This window comes from Nyctibius grandis, chromosome 6 (assembly GCF_013368605.1).
Source record: "Nyctibius grandis isolate bNycGra1 chromosome 6, bNycGra1.pri, whole genome shotgun sequence".
NCBI classification, from domain to species: domain Eukaryota; kingdom Metazoa; phylum Chordata; class Aves; order Nyctibiiformes; family Nyctibiidae; genus Nyctibius; species Nyctibius grandis.
Window position 1 is genome coordinate 86671270 of NC_090663.1, and position 18648 is coordinate 86689917.

The window sequence follows — 18648 nt, forward strand, 5'->3', positions numbered from 1 at the left end:
GGTATGGTACTCACACCATAATGCCCTCCTACGAAGCTATGCCCAAAGAAGTGCTGGAATACACAGACGTGCAAGTATTCTGCAAGTATATTTGGGGACTTGGCAGAGTAGCTAACAAAGCAGGAATTCCTGACAAAATTTGTGGTCACATGGGAGTTTGAAGCATTTTAAGCTGCCATGTTATGTCCTGAACGTGAAATAGGTCTTAGAAAACTGTTAGGTAAAAAGGTCTCCCAAAATTACCTGCTTAAACAATGGGTCGTTATGTGCCTCCTGTAACATTAGCAACAGGAGTGAGGGGTGTTATCCCGTGAGAGGCAGGTTTTGGACGTTATGTATTGCAGTATGGTTAGCTGGAAGGCTCCGGTGTCTTTTCTGGCTGTCAGGCTCTCTATCACAAAGAAAATGCTTAAAAAAATAATCTTGTAAGTACATAACTGGAAGATTTCTGCTTGTTAAGCTGCAGTGTAGTCCATGTGTCAGAGGAGTGGACAACAAAAGATAAACAGAAATATTGGAAGAGTAATAGAAATGATTAAGTGTTTTAAGGTGGTGAAAGAATTTTCTTGGGTGGTGTGGGCAGAGCACTGACTGAAGACAAACGAGGGGATCTGATCGTTTTGGAGCAGTCGAGCTCCTTATACATGATGCTTTATCCCTCCTTGTCTTAGTTTCCTTTCCTGTCAGTTCCCTGTTGAGACTTAATTTATCTATAAGCTCTTCAAGGCAGTGGTTCTCCCAGCAAAGGTGCAACGGGACTAGGAGTTGAACTGGGACAGCCCTTCAGACCAGCAAATGCTGGTGACGCCTTTGCCATCTCCCTGGCTGGAGCCCTGTGTCAGCACAGCAGTGCCTTCCTCTTCCCTTGACAAAGCAAGCTGAAAGGTTTTCAAAACCTGAGGTTTGATATTTTTAGCTTGATGCTTTACGTTTGTCAAGTTGTTTTTATCTGCAGCTTGTTTAAAATCTGCAGTGACAATAATACGCTGACAAATATGATGCTTTTTGCTTTCAGCTTTTCAAAGTTACTTTAAAAACAATTAATCCTAAGTCTTTAATTTTGTTTACTACTCACAGAATCCCAGAATCAACCAGGTTGGAAGAGCCCTCTGGGATCATCAAGTCCAACCATTGCCCTGACACCACCATGGCAACTAGACCATGGCACTAAGTGCCATGTCCAGGCTTTTCTTAAACCCCTCCAGAGATGGTGACTCCACCACCTCCCTGGGCAGCCCCTTCCAATGTCTAAATAATGTCTAAATGTCAGGAATTTTGATGCCTTAGACTCTTCAAGCATTCTAAAAACAAAGCAAGGAGGAAAAAAAATAACAGGAAAATCCTTCAAGGGTTCATTTTGAAGGCCTTGAGCTTATAAATTGATCAATTACATCAAATTTTGTAGGAAACAAGCCTGCACCTTGCAGGCTGTGCACAGCTTTCCTTCCCCAAGGGCTGGGAACACTCTCCTTCTGCTTCAGCTCCTGGAAGCAGCCTGTCATCGCCACGTAGGGTTTCAGAGGGCTCGTTGGCAGCGCTGGTACCGTGCTAGCTGGGCAGAGGGTGGCTTTCTGCAGCGTGTCACGTTGCCCTGCCTGCGGGTAACCCGAGGTAATGGAAGCAGAGGGGAGCGATGCCAGCAGTGTCATCCAAGAGCTGGCGTGGCGAGGACAACGCGCTTCTATAAATACCAGCTGCAGATGCCTGACCCTAATGGGAACCAGGGGCAGCCCTAGAGCTGATAGGGGGTTGTGTTGTTTCTGAAGGGCTGGGATGAGTATCCTCCCGTGGCAAGAAGAAGCCTTGACTTGCAGTGTAGATGTTTTCCATCCATTTCTTTGAGTACCATTTTCCCCTTCAGTGTTAATTTTGGGGTCTTATATCCCTGCTTCCTCTCCTCCTGATTGCTTCCTTCCTATCTCCTTCACTGCTGAGGTGGGACTCGGTGGGGGCCTCTGTGTCATCTCTAATAGCCTAACTCTGCAGCCTTGGAAGTCACAGAATCACACAATCACTCAGGCTGGAAGAGCCCTCTGGGCTCATCGAGTCCAACCATTGCCCTGACACCACCATGGCAACTAGACCAGGGCACTAAGTGCCATGTCCAGGCTTTTCTTAAACCCCTCCAGAGATGGTGACTCCACCACCTCCCTGGTCATTTCAAATCACCTGTCTCTGAGCTAGCAGGAATGGTAACAGGTCCTCCTCGGGGCTCTTAACAATCCTTCCCTTAACACTGACCAAAAATCAGATGAATAAAATCTGTTCAGCAAGTGCATGGTACAAGTCTTCAGATTTGTAGACAGGGTGTATATAAACTAGTGATTTTATGACACATGGATGTAATAGTGCATTTTAAAGAGATTCTCAGTGCTACCTCAGCAATTACAACGGATGAAATAGGGTTTCTTGTTTTCTGTTTGAAATACCTCTAAACAAGTACGTTTGGGACTGAACTGGGTCTTCTCCAAGAGCATGTTCTGCTTCCTCATGCTTTTAGTAGGGGTTTAGCAGGCGATAGTGACATGGTGGCGAAAGCTGGTAGACTGGGATGGAGCTGACCTGAGCAGTGATCTGACTCCAGCCTGTCATCCCTGTGAGAGAGGTCAGAAGCCCTCTGGTAGGATGCCCAGAGGCTTGGCAAGACAGAGAGGTGCAAACAGCTTCCTCCCTCCTTCCCAAAGAGGGTCTTGGAGAAAGGAGCGTGGAACTGGGCACGGAGCGTGGACTAGAGGCTAGCATCGCTTGGCTTGGGGACTGGGTGGGAATGACCTGCTCCCATCTCCAGTTTTTTGGCATCTCTGCAGGATGGGAGTGATGGACTGGGAGAAAGATGGGATTCTCAAAGGGAGTAACCAAGAGAGAGGCTGAGGGCTACTTTTCTTGGTGCCTGCTGTCGCTGGCCACAGGCAGGTGGGTTGGGGGAGCCTACTTGTGGACCTCTGAAAAGGAGTACCTGGTACTGCTGGAGGTAAGAGAAATGGGTGTGTCCTAAGGAATTGCCTTTCACTTAATCTCTGTATCTCCTTCTGCAGCTTATCTTTAAAGGCACATCCCAAGCATTCAATGCCACAGTGTGCTGAAGGCTGTAGTATGCTATAGTGTGTAGTATGCTGTATACTCCAAGTAGTATGCCCTGCTCCTTGTCTGAAAACTCTGCTAGCTGTAGAAGCCACAAACGGACGTTTTAATACAGAGTTAAAAATAGCTTGCTTTGTTTTCAAGCACCCTCCCCTACCTGGTATTAATTTCCATGGAGTTGAGGAATTTTAAGTTCTCTTGGTTGCTGTGATGGCTGCACGCTGAACTTGGAATATTACCCCTTCCAAACAGAGTTTTAGTGACAACAACAGTAAGTTCCTTCCAACTGTAATGTCTTGAAGGAGAGATAACGGCTGAATCCTCTGCTGTGTTGTTCTTCTGTGTTTTTTCATCCTTTTTCTTTTTGCCTTGTACGTTTGAATTGAACACAATTCAATTCTTCACGAGGTGTTCTTGGACTGGGAGCAGCGTTGCTCTGGCTTTATTCCTGAGTACAAGCTGAGGTAAGGGTGCCATTCCAGCTTCCCAAAGGGAAAAAATCAAAACAGAATAACCTGACGGGCTAGTTATCACGCTGTGGTTGTGTGTTGGGGTGTATCAGGCTGTGGTGACGTGTTGGGGTGAATCAGACTTGTATGTTATCAGAAAATTTGGCAGCACCAACTTCGTTTGGACCAGGGCTGAAAACAACCGTGTTTCTGTTTCGTAAACCAGAATATATTAGAGCATGTGGTAACGGAGCTGGCTGTGGCAGAGTAGGTGATGTCTAGTCAGTCATAAATGTCCCATAAAATGCTGAAAATCTTGGTGGGGTGAGCTCGTGCTTAGTAAATAAAAGACCTTCTCTCACAGCGTTCAGACCTGTTGAGATTTTCTTTTCCTGTAGAAACTATCCATGGTTAACTTTCGGGGGCATAAACAGGCAGAATTTTCTGCACTGCACAGTGAATGTTGCTGGTCTGAATGTTATTTCTATCACTTGTTACCATTCTTTAAATCAAAAATGGTTTAAAAAGCTTTAAAACTTGTTTCCCCTGTTTTCCAAAAGCCGTAGCAAAAAGGTAGCAAGAAAAAGGGTTGTGAAGGGTGAAGTATGGAAGGAAAATCTCTTCTGAGGCTTAATTGGAGGCTAATAATGAGTTTCCGTTGCCTGGAGGTATGTTGGGATGAGGAAAATGGGTAAGGTGCTGGAGTGGGGCTGAAGCTGGCTTGGTTCCCTCTGTGTTCATTAGCCATTGGAAGGGGCTGTCCAGGGAGGTGGTGGAGTCACCATCTCTGGAGGTGGTTAAGAAAAGCCTGGCCATGGCACTTAGTGCCCTGGTCTAGTTGCCATGGTGGTGCCAGGGCAACGGTTGGACTCGGATGATTCCAGAGGGCTCTTCCAACCTGGCTGATACTGGGATTCTGTGGGCTAACACCCTGAGGATGGAGGTATCCCTGGCTACCACCGAGGGATAGGGCAGGTGGGTGGGAAGGCCGTTGCTGACCTCCAAGGCACTTCCTCCTCCTTCAGCAAGGTGACTAGCAATCTCAACTCTCCTGGCTCCTCATCCCAGCTCCGCTTCATTCCCTTCTTTCTTTTCTGGTGGCCAGGTGTGGTCTGGTCTTCAGCAGGAGCTGGCCGTGGCTTTCCCTTCTCAGCACAGCAAAATTCATTGTTGCTTTTGCTTCTTGGTAGCCTGAAGCTGACCATGGTTGTGTTTTGCGTCCTCATACATACGTGTGCACGCTGCTGCGAGGTGGTGGGGTCCCAGGGCAGGAGTGTGGGCAAGGGCTTAGATAAATAAGCGTGGGTGGCTTGTTGAGGGACTGTATTTCCAGGAGAAATAGAGGAGGGAAGGGATTAAATGAGGTGAGTGGGGTTGAGGGGTCAGGTGCTTGCAGAAAGCTTCTGGGAGGCAGGAGCGAAGGCCAGAGTAGCTCCAGGCAGCCCCAAGATGGGCAGGTTGGACCACGGACAGATAGCTGACACGTATTAGTTACAGTGTCACCGGGTGAAGGGCTCGGCTTACACCTACGACACACGCGAAGCAAACTGTCACAGTGGGCTATTCCTACTCGTTCTGGACCCCACGCCCTCCTCCCCGGCAGCAGAAAGGTTCGGTTTTCTCAGCGTAGCCCCTGCTTTTTGCTCACCCTCATGGTGGCCGGCATTGCTCTTGCTTGGCCTCCAGTGGCTTTAGCGGAGCCGTCCCCACAGTCGATTGGTCAAACGAAGCAAAATGTCACAGGGGGGAACTATTTTGATCCCTTTCACTGGGAGGGCAGAGGGGAGGGAAGAAGGGGGCCATAGTAAATGTCATAACAGAGCTGAAGTGAAGAAGTGCTCCTCCAAGCCTGGACAATGTTTGCAGGGCTCTGCCTCTCTCTCTGAGCTGGAGCGGATGTGGAAGGTGAGCTGCTGCGAGGCACTGTCTCTCCTCCTGCTGAAGGAAGCCCATGGAACAGCTGGATGTGTGGACGGACTGGAGGTAGGTCTGGGGGTGGACACCGAGAGGCAGAATCCGGGGGGGATGCAGTGACTTCCAGTCTGCAATCCTACCGCTTCCTTCTCCCTCTGTGTTGGTATTTCAGAGTTTTCCCTGTTGGTACAGGACATGGGTGGTGTAAGACCCTTCTCAGGTGCAAGGTCTGTTGTTGTAACACAGGAGAGCTTTCTAGACAGCTTTAGGAGCTGGAGAGTCCTCTGAGAGCAAGCTCTCCGGTGCTGTCAAGTGGGTGTGCAGTCCTGCAACACCTTCTGAAGGATACAAACGTCTGGTGGCAACCTGCCCTCTTTGCCTCGTGTTATTGCTTGCTTCCTTGGTGCTACATGGGTGATTACAGAGTGATTTTGTGAAAATTCATCTTTTTTTCTCCTGTGGATGACCTGTCTAGCCTGTGCTAGCATATTACAGTCACTTCTTGGATAACATCAGGCTTGTGGTTTGTTGTCAGTGGCACGTGCTCTCGCTGAGCCAACTTTCTGATCTGTTTAAATCGTTAAGATAATTGGCATAACATCTCCCTGGAACGCTGTGATAGCGAGATAAACCGTGTTAGGTGTTAGGAGAAGGAAGATTGTGTGTCTGTGTGTATCTCTGGGAAACTGCTGAACGTTTCTAGGCCTTAATCTGCAGCCGTAACTCCCCAACTCTAACCTGCAATTATTAATTGGGAGCAGAGCCAGCAAATGCTGCGGAGTTGGAACCGGCGTCCTGAGAATGGTGGAAAACAAAGCAGCAAAGGGAATTGGTTTGTGATAACTGCGGGTATGAGAAACAATGAGAGACAGAGGAAGGCAGGGGACACGTATAATGGGCTCTGTGTTTATCAGAGAGACCTAGTTAGGAAGATGTGGGATAAATAAGTCTTTGAGTCATTCCCTTTGCCATATTTGAAAGCCTCCTAAACGTGTCGTCGCAAACCATCTGCGTGCTGAAGATGTGCAATTTGATAAGGTGTGATGGATGGTGGTGTAAGTGTGACAATAACACGGGCATGTCTAAACACACAGCAAATGTTTTCCTTCTCCTCTGGAAAACGTTCACGCCTGAAAGCAGAGTTGAGGTTTGAAGTAGTAGAGGATGACACCAAAAGCAGATGCCTCTAGTAAAGCGGATTTCTGGTCATAAGTAAATTAATAGTTGGTTTGTGCAAAGCTACAGGGGACAGGACAAATGCAGGGAGTCCGTTGGTATATCTGCAGGAGTGATGTAATTTGCTGGTACCAGAAGGTGACTTTGCAGGATGCAAGTGGGTGAGGAGCGAGGTCAGGTAGGGAGCAGCTGATGGTTAGTTCTCCATTCAGGAAGGCTCACGAGCTGTTTGGGACCACTGAAGGCTTCTCAGGGGAGTGGGGAAACTGAATCACAGAATCAACCAGGTTGGAAGAGCCCTCTGGGATCATCGAGTCCAACCATTGCCCTGACACAACCATGTCAACTAGACCAGGGCACTAAGTGCCATGTCCAGGCTTTTCTTAAACCCCTCCAGAGATGGTGACTCCACCACCTCCCTGGGCAGCCCCTTCCAATGGCTAATGACCCTTGCTGAGAAGAAATGCTTCCTAATGTCCAACCTGAACCTCCCCTGGCCAAGCTTGAGGCTGTGTCCTCTTGTCCTATCGCTGATTGCCTGGGAGAAGAGGCCGACTCCCACTGCACTACAACCTCCCTTCAGGTAGTTGTAGACTGCACTAAGGTCAAAGCATGGGGATATATCACTTATGCCACAGGAAAAGATGGGTGGAGAGCTCTGGAGATCTGAGCTGCTGCTACAGCTTCCCCCATGAGACCGAGAGTCGCAGGGCAGCGACTGCTGCTCGCTGAGAAAATCCTTGCCCTGGGTCCTCCCCTGTCACCAGCTGCACCTTGTGCCCGCTCCCCCCATCCAGCAGAGGCACGAGGGTGGCTGGGGTCTGGCCAGAAAACCCTGCGTGAGGACAAAGCACGCCCTTGCTGGGAAACGACCGGCTGTGGGAGCGCTCGGGGCTGCAGCACAGGTGAGCGTGCGGGAAGCGTGACGCTGGCTCGCGGCCAACGGCGTTTCTTCTTACCATTCTTCCTCCTTTTATTGTCTTTCCCCACCCCGAAGCATGGGAATGTAGCAATTGCATTTTGACCCAGTTTCCAGATTCACTGTAGCGTAGACTTTGAAGGAGGGGCGGGGGGGGAACCACATAAGAATGAAAACCAGCCATTAGCTAGTAACCAGTGGGGCAGGAACATGAGCAGGCTGTTAGCAGTATGCACTAACAGGCTTGTAAAACAACTGTTACCCTGCACATATTTATGGGAAAAAAAGTAATTTAATTTACTTTTTTTTGTTGTTTAATCTGTGATATGCAAACCTTCTAAGACCGAGTTCAGGTTGACTTCAGATGAAGTACTCTAAGCATAGATGCTTGTGTAAGGTGCCTGGATTTTCAAAACTTGGCTGGAGATCTCATGGCAGCCTTTCTTGTGGTTATTTCTGGCACCTCTGGCTGCCAGTTGGAACGCGGGGCTGGAGATACGTGTGGAAGCGGAAAGGAATGGGTGTGAGCCCTGGTGTGGAGCAGGAGCCTTTTAATAGAAACAGGCCGGGTTTAAGATGGGTTTTTGAAACACGCAAAGACTTGGGGAGCAGATGTGAGTATGAAACCCACACCAATTTCCTCATTCCAGCTATTAATACAAGAGGGGAGAAAGGTCCTTTGAAGTGATTTCAAACGACAATTAATATCCTTTGGAATCTCCCCGTCAACTCGGTAAGAAGTCTTGATGTGAGAAGGAAGGTGGAATTTACCCTCACAAAATAAGATAGGCAGAGAAGTAGAAAGGAAGGACCAGAAGATGTTGTGCTGAGGGGTGGGAATACAGTTGCCTCTGACTTCTGCTGCATCAGTGTCCTCGCTGCCTCTGAGGCCATCCTGGATCAGGAGGCTGCCCTGGCCCATCCCAGGTGACTGTCCCTGTTCCTTTTGGGCAGGGAGTTGTAAAATACTCATTGAGGGATGCAGCTGTGGAGAGGTTAGAAATTTCTTGGTGTGTGTTTTGGGCCCCCTTTGCACACAAGTGCTATTTCCCCTCCTTCCTGGTTGAACCCAGCCATCAGCTCCCAGCTTGGTGTTCACAGAATCAACCAGGTTGGAAGAGCCCTCTGGGCTCATCGAGTCCAACCATTGCCCTGACACCACCATGGCAACTAGACCGTGTTACTAAGTGCCATGTCCAGGCTTTTCTTAAACCCCTCCAGAGATGGTGACTCCACCACCTCCCTGGGCAGCCCCTTCCAATGGCTAATGACCCTTGCTGAGAAGAAATGCTTCCTAATGTCCAACCTGAACCTCCCCTGGCGAAGCTTGAGGCTGTGTCCTCTTGTCCTATCGCTGGTTGCCCAGGAGAAGAGGCCGACTCCCACTGTGCTACAACCTCCCTTCAGGTGGTGTCTTTGCTCTCACTTGTGCGTGTGTTTTACCCCAGCTTTAGCTGGCACCGGGCTGTCTGTGAGCTGCTTTGTCCCTTGGGTTGTGTCAGGGAGGGTGTCCCAGAAGCAGATGCTCCAGGTGGAGAGTTTGTTCCTGCATTTGTACACTTCAGACCACGTTGGGACCGTCGCCCTTCTGGGATTTCACCGTAATATATGTTAAGTGTTAATACATTTCAGGGGGAAAAAGGGTTGAGCTAATGCTGCTTCTGGGGCATAGGTGGTACCTGGAGGAGTTGCACAATAGACCTGGGAATACCACCGGTGCTTGGACATGTTAGTGCCTGAGGCTGCATTTTCCCCACCAAAACCAAGGCTGAAGATGAAGACAAAATCACGCCCTGGAAAGCAACTCTTTGCTTCTCTGCTGCAGAGAAAAGCTTTGTAAGAAAATGCTCTAGTCTGCAAGGAAGAGCTGGTAGGTGCCTTGAGGATGTCCTCTCCCTTGGTGGGGAAGGATGGGAGCTTTGAGATGGGACTGGGGGAAAATGCAGGCGAAAAGTTCAAGGCTCTGAGAGATGGAGATGTTCCTCGTATGTTTGTGTTAACAAAATGATAGGTGAGATTCTCCAAAGGCAATATTTAATTCTGATGTTGTGTAAGCACACAATGAAAGCTTGCCCTTCGACAGCACGGCTGTTTTCTTAAGATGCTCCACCAGAACATGCTGTCCCTTCCTATCATCAGTACTCCATTGTGCCCCAAGTCCTGTCAAGCACACAGAATGTTGTCTCAAGACAGTCGTCTCCTGTTGCTACATAAATGTTGAGGTGAAGCCCGAGTTTATTAGTTTTTAAGGCAGAAGATATTGTTTCTGCACATTTTTACTACGTACAGTGCCTTAATTTATATTAGTCTTAAGCTGATAGGCCTTGGATTTATTTTGCTTACTGGAAGCCTGGAGAAGCTGAGGCCAAATGCATATTTCATCTCTCTCTTGGCACGTGGCAGCCAAGGGCTCCAACAGCAGCGTGGCTCCCTCACGAGACGTTGCCATGAGAGAGGGCAGCTGGTGGTGGTGGGTTTTGGCAGGATCTTCCCCCCCCAAAACCAGTGCCCTAGCACTAGAACCTTCTCGTAGGAACGCTGTGACAGCAGCGAAGGTGTCACGGCTGCTGGGTGGCCTTTGCTTGCCCAGGAGGGACAGGGCAAACCCTTTGCTGGTAACACTTGTGTTTGGTTCTGTTGTGACTCTGCATAATCTGAGTGAAAAAGAGCAAAAGCATTTTACGTGGGGTTTCTTTTGGTTTTTTTTCTTCCCCTTGGCCTTGTTTTGGCTTGGACAACACATTTATCCACTTTCACTCTGCTTTTTTTTTTATTTTCCTAGAACACTTTGCTCTTCAGACTGTCCTAAAGTGGCAAAGACCTTTTGGAGTTCCATGTGCTCCTGGGGAATTGGTGTTTGCTATAAACCACTCTGTTTCTGTTGGAATTACCAAACAAATCATTGAAAAATCGTGATGTCCTCACAGCTTTATTTATAGAGCACAAATTTGTGGCTGAGTATGACCTGCCAGTGTTGGGTTTTAAATGCTGTGTGTTAGGATATGTTTATATAAAAGAGTAGAGAAAGAGCAAGAGATGTGAAAAGCCAAAGTAGTGAATGATAATGCTGCTGTTTAATTATTTGAAAAGAAAAACTTTTCTGATGAGCCAGAAGAGGCAATGGGATAACACGCTGAAGCCCTTCCCAAGGGGAAAAAAAAAAATCAAACAACACACCAAACCAGCATTTGGTACATAAATTGTCCTGCATAAAAATGACGTGGAGTTTAGCAGTGAAATAATGGAAGGGTAAATATGATGGAGTTACTCGAGCTTTATTGCAAGTACCATTTGCTCCTGTGTAGCCTTTTAATCTGTATCAAAAGAGGGCACCCAGCCCCAGGGGGGGAAAACAGGCGACGCTTTAAAGCTTATCAATGGAGATGCTGTTGTTCACTGGGAATAAAGAGTCTGTGTTATTACAGTAGGAAAATGGTTAAAGGCAAAGAGCTGAGATGAACTGAGAAGAAGCAACATTTCGATGACTATCTGTTGTTTAATTTGGCTAAGTAAGGGAAAAGCAATGTTCCAAGAACAATAACCCAAACAGGACTGGAAATCAATTAATGATTAATTGTCTGGAGCTAAGCAATAGAGATCTCCATGGACTCTACTCTGCAGCCCCCTGTTGTGATAGTTTTAGAGCTTTTTTCAAATATCTATCACAAGACATCACCTGAGAAAGATGATGCAGTCTACAACTACCTGAAGGGAGGTTGTAGTGAAGTGGGAGTTGGCCTCTTCTCCCAGGCAACCAGCGATAGGACAAGAGGACACAGCCTCAAGCTTGGCCAGGGGAGGTTCAGGTTGGCCATTAGGAAGCATTTCTTCTCAGCAAGGGTCATTAGCCATTGGAAGGGGCTGCCCAGGGAGGTGGTGGAGTCACCATCTCTGGAGGGGTTTCAGAAAAGCCTGGACATGGCACTTAGTGCCCTGGTCTAGTTGCCATGGTGGTGTCAGGGCAATGGTTGGACTCGATGATCCCAGAGGGCTCTTCCAACCTCATTGATTCTGTGCAAGATGCTCAGGTATATACATGGTTGGATTGGGTAGAGAAGTTGGTCATTTATCAGTACAGCACCTGTGTTACTGATGCTGCCTTTAGAATGAGAGGGAGCCACTGATATCTTGCCTTCGTGGTTGTTGAGGTGCCAAATGTGTTTATCAAAAGCATTCTCTATAAATATTCAGTTTGTGGCTTATACCCTCACAGAAGTTTTGTTCTGTTCCGTGGGATTCAGCCCCAAGCACGGCCCTTCACATCCCGTGGCGTAGTTCTGGATGCGCTCGCCTTGTGAAGAGAGCGTCCCCAGCAGGAGGGATCTCACCAGGAGGAGGCTTTTTACTGTATTTCGGATCTCCTGCTGCTGCCATTTGGCATCTGCAGACCCCTGCGGAGGTGTCTGCGGGACATTTCGTCTTGATGTAGAGCAGCTTTTGAAGAACATCTGAAAAGCTGTTAGATTTGAAGCCCTTCGCTAAGCCTGGAGCTATCCTCTCTCTTGTTAACAGTTGCGTTGGAAGGAAAGTTCTGTTTCAGAATCAGGGCTGCTGAGGTGTGACAATGAGTTGAAAGTTTTGTCTGTGCTACTCATGTTGGTGGCCTTAAGCTGAGCGAGTGAGATTTCTCCACGTCCTTCCAGTCAGCGATAAAATATTAGAAGCTTTCCTAAGCTGGTGCCCAGTGAGAAGGATTTTGATAACAACGATGTTTAATACTTTGTAAGGATTTGGTGCTCTGAAGAACCACTCTGGACTACAGCACAGGTGCCCTGCAAAAGGACTGGAGGGCATGTTGGCCTGGGTCTCAGAGCTTGGATTTTTTTTTAGCCCAGGATGCCAATAGCTGAGGAATGAGGAAGAGAAACTAACTCCTCTAAATGACAGCTGGGGGAGAAACTGGGAAAAGAATAAAAATCCTCCTGCCATAAATACTGCCCTCACCTGAGCAGCCCACCCCAATCTATCACACAGCAGAGGAGGGCTTCCAGTTCTGTACCCCCTTGTCATGTAGGTACAATCAGCCTTGTGCTAAGGGGGGGTGGCTTTAGCCCTGTGATGTCTCTCCTGTCCTGAGAAATCTGTGTCCCTTCTGACCCGCCTTCTGCACGGACTCGCTCGGAGTGGGCTGGGCTGCTCCGTTCTTCAGCCCTCTCCTCCTTCCCCCTTCTAGAGGGGTGAGGATTTGTTGTTTCACTATCCCAACAGTTGTAGGTGGCGGAAGCGTGTGTTTTAGCATCCTGTGCTCGGGTGGTTTTTGTGGGTGTATAAACAAAACCACTTTATTTTAACAAAGCCCTGTGTTTTTGGCTCTGTGACCAACCACTGGTTTGGCTTTGCACCCTCCAGCACGGAGCAGGACACAACTTGAGGCGTAGGAAACCAGTTGGCTTCCTCCACTGCTCGGTTCCGTGTGCGGAGGAGTTGCCCTTGCTGGAAAGATAAGGGGTGTTTTCACAAGGAAATAGGAGCATTTTAGAAAATACAATCCTGGAAGCAGTAGTTGGTAGGAGACTGGCAGGTCTTCTTACAGAACTGTGCGAAGCACAAAGTTGAGTTGCTTCCCAGTCAAGTAGAAAACAACGCTGATCTTCGTATATTCTGATCTCCAAGCGTGTAACCTTCCAACCTTAGCTGGAGATCTACTGAAAAAGTGATCAGAAGTTATTGGGAGTGTTGGAAGGTACCAGAAGCAATTGACCCCATAGTGCGCTCCTCCTTTTGATGTGAATGCAGAGACTCTCGTGGCCTATGTGGCTATCAAAGCGCTCCAGGATGGCTCTCAAGCAGCTGTGATGTATTATTGATGATAAGCACATCAAGCACACATTGCAAAAAACCCTTCAGCCTCCAGCATTTGCTTCTGTCTTACCTCAGCTGAATGTTTTTCAGCGTCTCCTGTTCCTGCCTCCTTCAGAAGATGAAAGTGTGAGCTGGTGTGGGGGGAGTCAGCGGGGATTTGGCCATTTGCTCCTTTGGGCGCTGCGTGTGGTGTCACAGCGAGCACTGTCGGGGCTGAATTTGGCCTCTTAGGGAGTCTGAGAAGTCAGCTCCTCATTGAATGTTGTTTTCACAGCTAATTGAGGCAGGACTATGAGGAAATGCAGGACCTGCTAATCAACTTTGAAAGCCAATAGGTTTACTACAGGAGACCTTGAATAACCAGCTATGGCGTAATGCTTGCCAAGATGTTGAGTTCTGTCTAGATGTCCTGGGAAGTGCATGGAAATCAGGACAAGTCCTGATTCTTGGTGACTTGAACACAAGTGGGGAATGCAAATATGAGAGCTACACACTTGTTTTCTGTGGTTGCCCTCAGAAATCAATGCTATTGGACTCATTCAGCTGTAATGCTAAGGAATGTAGTGCAGGAATTTGTTCCGTTGAGTTCAACAGCTAGAACTCCCTGGGCTGCCCAGGGAGGTGGTGGAGTCACCATCTCTGGAGGAGTTTAAAAAAGCCTGGACATGGCACTTAGTGCCCTGGTCTAGTTGACATGGTGGTGTCAGGGCAATGGTTGGACTCTATGAGCCCAGAGGGCTCTTCCAACCTGGTTGGTTCTGTGATTCTGTGATAATGACAACAGCCCAAGCTATGATGGCAAAGATTAGAGAATACAGAAACCCACACGCTCAGTGGAATTGGGAGGGTAAAACTTGCCCCATGGGCAGGTTATTCCATAAATACATCTCGCAGCCTTTCTGGGTGAGTCCTCGGAAGCCGCTCGTGCTGACCACAGCGCTGTCAGGCGGAGACGATGCTGAACGAGATGGGAACTGGCAGCCCCTGCATTTCCAGGGGTTTGTGCAGACTGCCAAGTGATAAAATATTTGCGTTGGATTAAGTCAGGAGTAATTCAGTCTAAGCCAGGAGGTTTCAGAGGATAAAACTCTTTCAATAGAAAGAAGTAGGTGCAGAGAGACCAGAGCTGTACTTGTCGAAGAGGCTTTCTGTATCTTTTCCTTTGTTGACAAACGGGCAGTGCCAAGTCATCGTGTACAAAAGCAGGCTCAGCCCTGAGCACACTTGGGCATGCAAGTAATCCTCTTGACATCAACCAAATCAATCACACATTTTCAGGACTCAATCCTTGATCATGGCTATTCCTAAGGACCTCGAGATTTCGGGGGTTTTTTGTTTTGTTTTAAAAAGATTCAGGTATGCAGCTCATTACAGAATCCCAGAATCAATGAGGTTGGAAGAGCCCTCTGGGATCATCGAGTCCAACCGTTGCCCCGACACCACCATGTCAACTAGACCATGACACTATGTGCCATATCCAGGCTTTTCTTAAACCCCTCCAGAGATGGTGACTCCACCACCTCCCTGGGCAGCCCCTTCCAATGGCTAATGACCCTTGCTGAGAAGAAATGCTTCCTAATGTCCAACCTGAACCTCCCCTGGCCAAGCTTGAGGCTGTGTCCTCTTGTCCTAGCGCTGGTTGCCTGGGAGAAGAGGCCGACTCCCACTTCACTACAACCTCCCTTCAGGTAGTTGTAGACTGCACTAAGGTCACCTCTGAGCCTCCTCTTCTCCAGGCTAAACACCCCCAGCTCCCTCAGGTGTTCCTCAGAGGTCAGAACCTCCAGACCGTTCACCAGCTTGGTCGCCCTCCTCTGGACTCACTCCACAGGCTTAGGTCCATATGTACAGTATGTCGGAGCAGTCGGCTCTGGCTGATGGGGTTTTATTGTGTCAATCACAATGACAGAATTAGTAGGTCATTTTCCTTGGGTGTTTCTCTACGTAGGGTGTACTCATTGTCAAACTTGGCTGAGATAACTGCCTTGGCTCTTGATGTAAGCACTCCTGGAAATGGTTTTGGTAGGTGTTTTAGATCATTAAATGTAGCGATGGTATATTTAAAGACTGATTTAAAATCATGCAGCCTAATGTCAAAACACTTTTTAGCCAGAAAATTAAATTGCATAGGTTTGAGATGACAGTGTTTTAAGTTCCAGTGAATTGTGAGGAAATGGAATTGGTATGGGAGTTAAGGGACTTGATTTATTAAAGGGAGCTTAAGTCCTGACCAATTAATGATCTTCCAGGAAAACATTAAAAAGGGGGTAAGGGGACAGCGGCTTAACAAGAACGGGTGACAAAAGCGGAGCCAAAGAGGCAGTTGCTGCGTGGTAACCATAAACCTCACTGAAGAAGTGGAGTTTTTCCTCTCCAGAGCGACCCGAGTCTCCTTTGTTCCCCTGAGCATCCATGTCCTGCCCGCTGGTGGATTGTTGTTGTGCCACGTTACTCGGGAGCCGTTTGCAGAGCCCTGTTGCTCAAAAATATTTTATGGATCTTATCACGTTGGTTTGGGAGGTGAAGCTGAGCACAAGAGCTGCAGCTTCCTGAACACGATTGGGGATTAGGGCTTTCTTCCACCTCCAGTTTGGAAGGAACTTTTTGAAGGGCAATTAGCAGAGAGGGGGGGAACTAAGACTGTGTATGGACGGACTGGTTGGTGGTAGGTGAGCTTGGCCATGCTGCAAGCTGAGGAGCACTATGTACGATATTATTTCCTTGCAAAATTATAACGAACTGCCCAAATGAGGTTTTCTCCCTCTGTACTATGTGCTTTTGGGCACGATGCCACCCGGGTTGTGTGTCCCCGAGGTGCCACCCCAGCCCCAAGCCCCCTGGGCTGCGCGGCCCTTGCCCTCTCCGGGGCTGAGGACGAGGGTGGCGGGGGCAGGAGCGTTCCCAGGCGGGGGCTGTAAAAAGAAGGACGGAGCAAGAGAGGCGGCTGCGGAGGAGCGTCCCGGCCCGGGGTGGCGGGGGCCGGCTCCCCCCTCCGCCGCCCGGCCGCCGAGCACCTGCCCCGGCGGGGCTCGGGGCGGGGACAGCGGCCGAGCCCCGGCCCCGCAGACTCCTCCTCCGGCCTCCCCGCCCCGGGGCCCCGTGACGCCGGCGGCCGAGCGGCCGGGGAGGGGAGCGGGGGCTGGGCCGGGCCGGCATGGGAGCGGGCGAGGGGACGGCCGAGCCTGCGGGCGGCTTTAAATGCGGGCCGGCCCGAGCGCCGCCAGCACAACCGCTCCGCCGCGGCCGCTCCGCTCCGGCCTCCCCGAGCCGCCCGCGGGTAGACGGGTAGGCGGCCGGGTCTACCGGGGGGCCACGTCTACCGGGGGCCACGTGCCATGCCCCGCACCGCCCGCTGAAGCCGCCCCGCCGCCGCCGCTGTGCTCAGCCCCACCGGCTGCCCCGCAGCCCCGCACCGCCGCCGAGCTGGAGGAACGCCGCAAAACCGAGCCCCGGAGGTGAGCGGGACCGGGGCGGGGGGACCCCGCGCACCTGCCCGGGCGGTGGGAGCATCGCGCACGGCCGGGCTGCCCGGGGGGAGCGTGGGGCCAGCGAGATCCCTCACCCCTTGGGTTCTTCCCTACACGGTTTGTCTCTGTAGGTGCCCTCCTCTGGCGCTCCTTAGTTGGTGGTGGCTTGAAAAATGTTCTGTGGTGGTTGAAAACTTGTTTTATGGCTTTATCTTCGCTTTAGTAACTTGTCAGCAGCGGCTCGTTCAAGGAAATCCTATTTCTTCTGAAGTTTTTTGTGTTTCACCTGGTACGTGGCCGCTTGGGGACATTTTCCCAGCTGAGACCAGCTCCTTGCTGCTCTTTTTCCCTGGTTTGATCTTCCTGCTGAGCTCTGCGCTCCAGAGCTGCTCTGCTCGAGAGCAGGCAGGGAAATGAGAACGTAACCATCCTTTTGTTCCCATACCTTTGGGGTTGTGTTTTTTTACGCCAATGTTAATTATTAATGGATTTTCCCTTCGTTAGTAGTGCATCCTTTTAGTATTTGCATTCAGATGGAGCTGGTGTACTTAAAGCTGTGCCTGTAAGTGAAGCGAGGTGCGTGAAGAGCAGCAAGGTTGGGCCCTGGGGCAGATCCTGCCAGTAACAGCTCCTCGGAGGACTGCTCCTGCCAGTAACAGCTCCTCGGAGAGCTGCTCCACGTACTCTAGCTGTTTGCTTCCTTTTGTTTCAGCGAGGTGCAGTGTGCTGTGCATCTAAACACGACCTTGTGCTTAGGCTGCTGGCTGCTGAGTGCCTTTATTGTTCTGGTCATTCCTGAAATGTACATATTTTCCATTAAAATGAAAAAAAAAAAAGGAAGAAATTTGGCTAGCTGGATTTAACAAAATGTGCAGAGTTGCATGTTGTGCGTGGGAATAGAATTTGCAACTTATTAATTGCTGATGTGATAGTCTGTAGGAATACGCCTGGTCCTTATGTTGGTTGATAATCTAATGAAAATTGTTTGGGCATTAAGAGTAAGGTGCAAAAAAACACTCACCCAAAAAAACCACCAACATTTAAGTCTCCCAAACCCCAGCAACTGTTTCATGATCCTTTATTTTGTCCCAAGCGTTAGTCCCTTCTGCAGAGGTGCCTTTTCTCTGGTTGCCCCCCATCGTTAGGTGTGGATGTGAAGGAAACCCAGACTTTGAGGTTAAAAAAAATATTACGGAACTTTTTTACTTGGAACTTCCCCTTTGCTTCTGCCGAGTGTAAACTTCACGGTTGTAAAACAGCGGCTGGAGTTCGAGGAAGAGGCTACTCTTGAGCTTCATTTCCAACATTTCAAGGGGCTGGCAACTGTGGAGGAATGACCGGTAGCCTAGGAGGAACTGGCAGTGTGGTGTCTTGCTGCTGCCCAGAGTTGAAAGCGGGGTGAGAAGGGAATGTGGATTGGCTTTTTTCTTTTGTTCAGTGTTCATTCCTAGCCAGTTACCACCCTGTACACATCCAGTTCAGCTCCCAGCAAGGTCTGGCGGGTCCTTCTGTGCCTCATAGCTGTGAGGATTGTTCCTTTAAACTTCCATGTTATGATTTTAAATCTCAAAACTCGTCTGCAGTCAGACAACACCCTCCCGTAGTGGTGTGGTGTGTTGGTGTTCCTCACAGCAGGTTTTTAGGAGTTGTGTAGAGGAGCTTTCACAATGCGCTTTCACAGCCCTATGGTGGGTGTAGGGCAAGTGCTTCGGTTACTGATGTCTTACCTTGATAAGAAGAGGTTGAATTTGTGCACAAAGTGCAGTTTGAAGAAAAACACCCCGGTGAGAAGGGGAAAATCCATAACTCCTTTGGTTTTCTGATCTACCTGCTGATCAGA

At 49.3% G+C, this 18648-nt stretch overlaps 1 protein-coding gene across 8 annotated transcripts in view; it reads left to right on the forward strand.

Annotated features, from left to right (window-relative positions):
- Nucleotides 1–5101: 5101 nt before the first annotated feature.
- The window catches only part of LOC137664745 (electrogenic sodium bicarbonate cotransporter 1), a 140068-nt gene continuing 126521 nt past the window's right edge, over nt 5102–18648 (forward strand). For 6 of the 8 annotated variants that reach the window (XM_068403160.1, XM_068403164.1, XM_068403167.1 and 3 more), the window contains exon 1: nt 16540–16796. In XM_068403160.1, coding sequence (XP_068259261.1) covers nt 16540–16796 — 257 coding nt within the window. Of the gene's footprint in view, nt 5514–16539; nt 16797–18648 lie in introns of those variants that run through there. The other 2 variants (XM_068403166.1, XM_068403165.1) reach the window with 2 other exon arrangements.